Source organism: Chiloscyllium plagiosum, chromosome 4 (genome assembly GCF_004010195.1).
Source record: "Chiloscyllium plagiosum isolate BGI_BamShark_2017 chromosome 4, ASM401019v2, whole genome shotgun sequence".
NCBI lineage: Eukaryota > Metazoa > Chordata > Chondrichthyes > Orectolobiformes > Hemiscylliidae > Chiloscyllium > Chiloscyllium plagiosum.
The window spans coordinates 38,916,113-38,926,265 of NC_057713.1; the positions used below are offsets into that span (position 1 = coordinate 38,916,113).

General features: G+C 37.3%; 1 protein-coding gene across 1 annotated transcript in view; it reads right to left on the minus strand.

Annotated features, from left to right (window-relative positions):
- Positions 1–362: 362 nt before the first annotated feature.
- Positions 363–10,153, minus strand: part of sdc2 (syndecan 2) — an 89,151-nt gene continuing 79,360 nt past the window's right edge. The window contains exons 4-6 of the mRNA XM_043688013.1: positions 3,322–3,473; positions 2,840–2,984; positions 363–1,705 (exon numbers count right to left, since the gene is read on the minus strand). Coding sequence (XP_043543948.1) covers positions 1,542–1,705; positions 2,840–2,984; positions 3,322–3,473 — 461 coding nt within the window. The 3' untranslated portion in view covers positions 363–1,541. The remainder of the gene's footprint in view (positions 1,706–2,839; positions 2,985–3,321; positions 3,474–10,153) is intronic.

A 10,153-nucleotide genomic window follows, 5' to 3' on the forward strand; every position in this document is an offset into this window, starting at 1 on the left:
CCAGTGAGAGGCAGAAGTCCCACTTTTAATCTGAATGACAACTGCAGCATATTATTGCTACTGAGGAAACTTGGATTTTTTATTTGGGTGAGGATAACCTCAGCGTTTTTTCACCTCCCCCAAATAGATTATAATTTACAGCCCATGGTCTTATTTCCTACACATGGAATAGTTACAAATGAAAAGGGTCCACTGTGGAACTCCAACTCTGTGGTCTTCATTAGCAACATAATAATGTACTGATTAGATTCATAGAGAATGAATATAGGATATTTGACAAGGTCTAAAAAGGTGAAAATATCATCTACCATACAAGTAAATTACAATTTCTATCTTTAATTAAAGGTAAGAATGCCATTAAATACCTCTTTAACATCTTTATTTGGTCCCTGACAAGACTGTGAAGGAGTACCTGGAAGGTTATAAATTTTACATTCATAGCAATAGGTTTGTTAACAGAATTTCCTAAAAGACACATGAATGAAGGCAATGGTAATTCATCAGTGGGCCACATAATTTATTCAGTAGTTTATGTTCCCCATCTTCCAAATTAAAACGTGTCTGTTAAACTGTAAAAACCGCAGCACTTAAATTAACTGAGCTTACAAAAGACCATACATTTGTTGATATCAACCTCAAAAAATCTGCAAGACAGCAGTAAAGGAACTAGGGAACTGTAGGCACTTAATAGGCTTATGAAAAACCTGTACCTGTTGATTTTAAGAGGTCTGGTCCAAAATCTTCATTTCCTACCCAATTAAAAACAAAATTAATACAAAAAAAAGCTAAAATTAACATACATCTGTGGCTGTATAAATCTACTTAAGTCACTAGTCTTTGGGTCTGCTCAGGATTATCATTATTTTATATCAGATCTTATATACAGGAGATCTGTGAATACACACGGGCACAACTTTACAGAATGTAGCCAAAAATAAACTTTGTCCTCCATTTCAGGTATTCAATTGTTCAAGATGCTTAAAGAAATCAAGCACAGTGTAAAATAAACATTGTGACACTACCATTCTATACAAAGTAGAGATCATGTTTACATAGCTCCCAAAGCTGAAATTACATTTACACATATTATCTGAATTATTTGAAGACAAATTGCACCATGAAAACTATAGAAAGGCATTTTAACATATCCGAAAGATAAATTAATGAACAATTTACTTGCAAGATCAATTTTATATGCATTATGACTAAACTATAGAACTCTGATAGAAAATTTAAGAAAACAGAACTAGTATGTCTCACACTTTAATTCTGTCTATAGCTGGAGTTATTATGGTTTTTTCCCTCGAATTTGGTAAACAATGGAGAGTAAGCCATGTTCACTGACACAATCTTAAGCATTAAGACTAGATCAAATGGCATGTTTGAGTTTAAAAAAAAAGGAAAATGTTTTAAATATAATAGGGTTTGTTATAAGAGAGCCTGGATGTCTTTTTCATTAAGAAAAGGTCTTCATTATCTCTATGCAAAAAGCTTTAATTAATACAGTTCAGTGATCTCGGAAACAGAGATACTTTGAAGGGTTATGCATAAAACTCCTTGGTTGGTGCCTTTTGATAGGCTGCAGTGGATGGCTTTCGTTCACCAAGGTCGTAGCTGCCTTCATCCTTCTTCCTCATGCGGTACACCAACAATAAGATAAGGAAAATGGCAAACAAAAAGCCAATGACTCCTCCAGCAATAACAGCTGTAAGACAGATATTGGAATAGTAAGATAAACATCTGCAGAAATATTAAGAGATAATCCATTATAATTTATGATGTATTGAATATAGTTAGACATTTAAAAATACTGTTATGGAGAACATACAATTGAAAGTAGCCTTTTTTAAAATTACTTCATGGAAGTGCGTTTCACTGGCTGATTGCCCTGAAGAAGATGGCGGTGCGCTGGCAGAGGTTAATATTGCTTTGGCAAGATTTCAATATTTGATTTGTAAGTAACCACCATTAATGTAATCCAAGCCTCTTAAAAATTTTGCAGAAGAATTTCTGCTAGGAGTTAACTCCAAATGAATTCTTGGGGTTCTATTCCTTTAGGTCTTGAACATCATAATAAGTGCCATAAGTACCATAAAATACTAGTGCACCAACATCATTACTGTCATTTGTGTCCTTTCAGTCCAAGGAAAGCCTAAGGTGCTAAGGGAAGTTACAGTATAATGGAGGAAATTGCAGATCCAACCCAAGCTGTGCATAATATCTTGATCCCAGAAGTAGTTAAGTGAAATTGAAACAGGCAGATATCCTCGAGGTATTAATCCAAAAGGGGGCTAATGATGCACAGTTCATTTTCAGATCAGAACCCTGAATAGTGACAAATGTTTTAATGTATGAAGAAATGGAGACTGAATCTACTTGAAAACTCAAAGTGGAAAAAGCACCAAGTCCTAATGGCTTTTTGCTCCCGGAATGCCAAGGGGAAACAGCAAAGGCTCTGCTTAGATTTTTGGATATAAAATCTGGAACAAAGAATGGGTAAGTGGTCAATGGAACATCTCGGTTCCAAAGAGAGAAAGAAATAAACTATTTTAACTATAGACCAAACCGTTTAACATTGGTTATGGGCAAGTTTCTACATCCTTTAGTGCAAATAATTTTATTGCTCAGATAAAAATTCACAAAGTATAAAACACAAAGTGCACACATCAGTATTCCAATAAACTGATTGGTTTGCATTCACAAAAATAACCAGCAAAATAAAAATTTATTAGTCACAAGTATTCAATGTGTTTATGGTGTTCTACAATTTAATTATGGAAGGTTAAAAAAATACAATTTAGTTATGGAAGATTAAGTAATGCACAAAACTGCCATTTACCTGCGAGCACTTCTGTTCTCTGGAAAAGGCTTTCAGAGTGTTTTTCTGCAGACACATCATTATCATCAGTATTGATTGTTGGTTTTTCAATAACAAAGTCATCTATTACCTTTGGCTCCTCTTTAACTGGGGTATCTACAGTTGCCTGAACAGGAATAAAAAAGCAATGAATAGAAGTTCAAGAACAGAAGTAAAATACTTCTATAATTTTGGAAGGACTACAAAATACACATACTAAAGGCTCTTTTGCCATATAATCCAGTATAATGTACTGTGAGGTGCAGTCATTTGGGATGGAAAATGAGTGGGGGAGTAAGAAAATAAACTAGCTAGAAATTTGTAAATACGTTTCACCACAGTATATAATTAGAGAATGACAAAGAAAAATTAACAGCTCTTACAAAAAGATCACTTTGAGACACCTTTGTAAAATCCATTATATACCCGAAACCATTCCTTTGAACTTAACTACATTTACTTGCCTCTGTTCGGAAAGGCTTCTTGCCTATTTTTTTCCGTGTAGTTGGTTCTACTCCCACAGTCACTGATCTTGGTGTACCACCAGTTGGTTTGATGTCTGGGTTCATATGTGCAGGATTATAGGTGACCATCTGTATCTCACTTTCAAAATGCCCTGTGGACGAAAAAAATTGTATCAACGCATGTTCAAAAAAACTCCTTGTACTTTATCATAAAAGAAACAGGAGTATGCTATTTGGCTCCTCCATTCAATGAGATCAGGGTTGAAGTTTTACCTCAAAACTATTTTCCTACACTATTCCTGTGTCCCCTGATGTTTTCAAATAATTATAAATCAATCTCAGCATTTGAAGAAACTGAATAATATGACTTTTCCAGCCAGCTTTGTCAGAGAATTCTAATGAAACACCAGCTGAATGAAGAAATTCCCCGTCTAAATCTGAAATGACTGTTCCTCATTCTGAGTTTGGTTCTTTGCTGGTTCTAGATCCCTAGCCGAGGAAGCATCCTTCATAGATCTATCCTACTGATCACATTAAGAATGTTATATGTTTGAATAAGACCACCCTTCATTCTTCTCATCTTCAGACAACATATTCTCAGTCAGTCTAATATTTCCTCATCGGACAATCCTCCATCCTACAAATTAGTTTAGTGAGAAAATTCAATTTGATTAATTGAAAATGAACTACTGAGTAGTGCAACAATCACTCATACATACACTAACCAGTTACCTCTAGTAATGTTTTTGTTCACTAAGAATTTTTAATATATAAAGCGTTCCTATTCAAACATTAGTGATAAACGTAGCGGATTGGTCAGCCAGAAACAAAACAAAAAAAAAGAAAAAAATCGCTGATTATCTAATTTACATAGAATCAGGACAAGTACATTCCCTTCACAATTTGTTTAATGACTGCTGGTTCATATATGCTACACCAAATGGTATGACTAATACCATACTGTTTATTTCCAAAACCCATCTTGAACCTAATTGTTCACCCAAACCAAAAGAGTACAATCTAAAACTAAACTACATTTATCTGGTGTGCTGGCACATCAAGTTGTGGATTTACAAACAGGATATTAGGATCAGACCTCCAAAACCTTTCAGTTAGTTAATGTTTTCAAATTGCTTGGGGCATTCTCAGTGGGGGTTAAGTACATAGTAATAATGTGAAAATTTTCCCAAGTATTATTAAGACCTAGCTGGGGGAAAAATGTCATATGGACAACAGATAAAAATTAAAAAAAGTTAACTGTGGATACTAGAAATCTGGAACAAAAATAAATTACTGGAAAAACTCAGCAGGTCTGGAAGGTTCTGTAGAGAGAGAGAGAGTTAACTCTTCTTCAGAGCATATATAAATTAATTTCCTAGAATTTAGCAACAGCACATGAAATGTTCAATACAAAGCAACTTGTGCTTTTAGTCTTTGCATGCCATCTCAAAGCATATGTTAACTGGAAACATTTAACATACAGTGTACAATTAAAAAGCTAGTATTCATACTTCTTCAATATTATCACCTTGCTCATTTCTGTAATTAACATTATTATTTAATGAGAACAACCTTTTCATTCAGGACAGATTTTCATTCTGAAATCAGACTGTCATGTTTACATGCAGCTTTGGGATCCATTTGATTTATTCACACTCTTGAACTCTCCTGCTCTTGCCTCACAGATTTACCCAAAGTTACCATTGAACCTTTTTATTCTACCTTTTCAGCAAAACAGTTTGAGATCTTAACTTTAGGTGCAAAAATAAAGTTGCCTTACTCCTTGGATATTCCCCCCCCAAATTATTTAAAATATGTAATAAAAACAGGAAATGCTGGAAAAACGTAACAGGTCTGACAACAGTTGTGGAGACAGAACCAGAGTTCATGTTTCAAGTCTAATGACTCTTCTGCGGACTGAAAAGCACTGAAAAATGGTGGTTTCTGTACCGGTGACTGGGTGGGGGTGGGGGTGGTGGTGGAATGAGGAGTGGAACAAGTAGTGACGGTGCCAGAGCAAATGACAAAGGCAGTGCTAATGGTCGTAAAGATGTAAAACAGGTGAAAATGAAGGTGAAAGGAGAAAATGGGTCCACTCTGCTGAAAGCAAAGTATACAGAACATAAAGATATTGCCAAATGAGATATGTAGGGAAAATGGAGGACAAAGATTGAGATTTGAAGTTGCAGAACCTAAAAACCTAGGCCTAAGTTCCATAAAAAGTGCCTAAGCTACTTCAGCTTGCATTATATCTGTTTCTCTAGTTAGTTACATGCCTGCTAACCAAAATAGTTCTTTCCCACCCACTCTAAAACCTACCAACATTTGAACAGCTTTATGAAATGTTCCCCAACTTCAATACAAAGTATTTACAGAGGAACCTCGGTTATCTGAAGGACACGGGTAGGGAGTATTTTGTTTGGTTCATCAAATGCCGGATAACAGTTTAGTTAAGCATCAGGACCTTGTGATCTTGCCGGATAATCCAAAATTCAGATAGTCAAATTCCGGATAATTGAGGTTCCTCTGTATTGCAAAAACTGAAATTAACGGTGGGGTTGGGGTGGACGGGGGGGAGGGAGCAATCCAAGCTAAGTATAAGCTTCAAGCTTAGGAGCAAACCCTGAGTTCTACACCTATTTCAAATTAATATGCCCACTCACTGTTGTCCAGCTTACCCATTTCTGGAACCCAACATTTGTGGATGAGACAGCAATTAATTCACTGCTCAAAGTTGGTAAAAACCTAAGAGGTTGGACTTCATGGAAGGAAACAACAATTATAGAGACATACAGCTCAGAAACAGACCCTTCATCCATATCCTAAATTAATCTACTCCCATTTGCCAGCACTTGGTCCATATCCCTCTAAACATTTCCTATTCATATTACTATTTAGATGCCTTTTAAGTGCTGTAATTGTATCAGCCTCCACCACTTCCTCTGGCAGCTCATTCCCTACACACACCACCCTCTATGTGAAAAAGTTACCCCTTAGGTCCTTTTTAAATTTTTCCCCTCTCACCATAAACCTATGCCCTCTAGATCTAGATTCCCCCACCCTTGGGAAAAGACCTTGTTCATTTACCTTATCCAAGTCCTACAAGATTTTATAAAGGTCACCCCCAACCTCTGACACTCCAGGGAAAATGTTAACTCTGTTTCTCTTCCTGCAAATGTTGCCGACTTTGTGAAAAAGAGGGAAACATGGAAGAAGCTGGTATTCTTAAATAGGTTGAGGTGATTAATTAAGCTACATAGGAGAAGTATTGCATTCAAACCTACTTCAGCAGATAGTCAGTGCAGAGGAGGGGCATCAGGTCTACTGTATTTTGGAGTTTCATAATAAAGAAATTGTCCAACTATAAACTTCACTATCAGAATAATAACGAACTGAAAACACATTACGTGCTCATCTTCAAAATGTTCAGTGTGATGGTTTACAGGATTTAATGATATTATGAAAATTTTCAGAGATAAGAGTTTCAGAGGGGAGGTGATAGCCTAGTAATCACTGGACTGTTAACTCAGAGACCCATGTAATGTCCTGGGTACCTAGGTTTGAATCCCATCATGACAAATCGTGGAATTTAAGTTCAATAAACATCTGGTAATTAAGAGTCCTATGATGACCATGAAACAATTGCCGATTGTCAGAAAAAGACCATCTGGGGACTAGGGAAGGAAATGATCATCCTTTTTGGCCTACATGTGACTCCAGACCCACAACAATGGGTCTTAACTACCATCTGGGTTGAGTAATAAACACTAACCTAGTCAGTGACAGTCTCATCAATAAATGAATAAAAGAAAAAGTCACACAATAAATTGTAAACCGTGAAAACACTTATTTTATTTTGAATAAATATAAATGAGCATAGTTGAAAAGTTCCAAAAGAAAAGATGGTCCTCTTCATTTTTTGGTTTGAAAGGATTACCTTTTGCAAGTCAAACATTTCCATTACCATATGATGAATTCAGAAAGTCAAACAATTTGGTCAACTAATAAAATCAATAGTTTATGCAATGTCATCACCACCTTTTGAAGATGTCAGGGTTAATCCAAAATCGCTTGCAGCCATTTTACTAACTTAGCTCAATTAGTCTCCAACAGTGAAGCTGGCATCCTGGTTTAAGTCTAAATGGTAGTTGACAGAGTTTCCCCAGGTCCTTCAAACAGTTCTTCATTCAGCCTTCTGCTGATGCGACCTTTGCCATAACCAGCATCTCCCAGCTAACCAGCCATGCCATAACATGCAGGAGAAAGTGAGGTCTGCAGATGCTGGAGATCAGAGCTGAAAATGCATTGCTGGAAAAGCGCAGGTCAGGCAGGTTCCTTGGATGCTGCCTGACCTGCTGCGCTTTTCCAGCAACACATTTTCAGCTCACGCCATAACATGCAGTCAGTATAAACACAGCCGACAATTCCCTAATCTGTAACCTACACCCTCCGGACTGTCAGGGTTTGGGATTGCAGCCTCCTAACTTGGCTTTCCCATCTGACAGCTGGCTGTTACTCAAGAAACAGAAATACTTTAACAAGTGGCTGATTATGAGCAATATAATTTAATGTTTGAATTTAGAAATCACAGACAACATCAGCTGTAGTTTAAGCATAATTTTCCACTGAAGCCTTTTCACAAACTAACATCTCTTCAGAGAAAATTTAAAAAAAAACCCTGTAAAATTGGTGAAATCAGAATACTGAAAATAATTTTTTAATTTTGCAGTTATTTTCTGACACTTAGAACAGTTATAAAATAACATTGCAAATCATAAAAGTCCACTTTCATCATATATAATTTAATGAAGATTGGATTTCAACATCAGAAAAGAAATATTGTTTGATGACTAACATGATTTCCTTGAATTGCCCGTGAACTTAAGAATAAAATAAAAACAAGCAGGAATAGGCCATTTGGCCCCTCACATTTGCTCTGCCATTTGAGCTTGTCCTTAACTCCACTTTCCACCCAGCCTCCCAATAATCTTAAACTCCTTTATTAGGTCAAAAATCTGGACAACCCAGTCTTGAATATATTAAATGACGTGGCCTCCACTGTTCTGAGGTAGAGTGTACTCTAAGGGAATTTCTCTTCACTTCCATCTTAAATGGGATGCTCCTGATTCTGAAACTGCACCTCCAGTTTAAGAGTGACAAAAAACATCCACTCACCATCTACCCTATCAAGCACAGTCACCTCTTTAAATGTTTCAATTAGATCACCTTTTATTCTGAACTCTAATGAGCATAGGCTCAACCTTTCAAATCCCTCTTAACAACACGACTCCTGCATTCCAGGAATCAATTCAGTGAAGCTTTGATGAACTGCCTCCAAAAGTCCTTGCTTAAATTACTAGATCAAACTGTTTCACAATTGCCTAACACGTGGTGCAGTATTAGCAAGACTCTGCAACTATTATATTCCTTTCCCTTCTCCCACTAAAAGTTAACATTTTGTTTGCTTTCCCAGTTATGTACTGCACCCAAATACTACCTTTTTGAGATTCTTGTAAAAGGACATTCAGAACACTGTACTGCAACATTTATGTCCATTTAAATAATATTCTGTATTTCTATGCTTCCCACCCAAGTGGAGCTCACATTTGCTTACATTATAGTTCATCTGCCAAATTTTTGTCCATTCACTTAAACCACATCTTTTTGCAGATTCTCTTTACATGTCCCTCTGACAATTTGCTTTCTGAACTACTTCTGTAGCATTAGCAGATTTGATTACAATACACTTCATCCCTTCAACCAAGTCTACCAACATAGATTCTAAGTAAAGATGTTAACACTGACCCCTGCAGCAGGCCACCCAGATACAGGTTGGCTGCTTGAAAATGACAGTTTTCCTGAAATAGTGACTAACTAGCAGGAATCAAATCTCTAATCTGGTAGCATCTTACCCCATCATGAGTTCTTAACTTGCGTAGTACAGTTTTACATGGGACCATATCAAATAGCCTTTGGAAATCTAAATACATTACATCAAATGCTTCTCATGTATTCATTTGCTTGTTACATGCTTAGAAGAGCTCTAATGCAGTTGCCAAGGTCAATTTTTCTTCCTCAAAACCATATTAACTTTGCTTATTATGATTTTCTAAGTGCCCGGCAATTATTTCCTTTCCTATAAAAGTTTCACCATTTTTATGCTAACAAATTAGGAAAGATGGTCTACAGTCCCTGGCTTTCTTCCCTCTCTTCTCTTGAGTAGAGGAATTATATTTGTAACTTTCTGATCTAGTGGGATCTTTATAAAATCTATGCTGTGGGAAATTAAAACCATTGCATCCACCATCTCTGTAGCTACTGTAGGGTCCGAGGATGCAGCTGATCAGATAAAGGGGAATTATCAGGGGTCAGCTACAAAGGACAAGGTAAAAACAATGATTGCAGATGCTGGTAACCAGATTCTGGATTAGTGGTGCTGGAAGAGCACAGCAGTTCAGGCAGCATCCAAGGAGCTTCGAAATCGACGCTCCTCTACACCGCTGAAGCCGCACTGACCTCTACACCGCTGAAGCCAAACGTCAACTCGAGGACACCTCTTCCTACTGCCCCCTGACCATAACCCCACCCTCCATCACCAAACCATCATCTCCCAGACCATACAGAACCTCATCACCTCAGGAGATCTCCCACCCACAGCTTCCAACCTCATAGTCCGGGAACCCCACACTGCCCAGTTCTACCTCCTTCACAAGATCCACAAGCCTGACCACCCTGGCCGACCCATTGTCTCAGCATGCTCCTGCCCCACTGAACTCACCCCTACCTACCTCGACACTGTCCTATCCCCCCCAGTCCAGGAACTCCCCACATA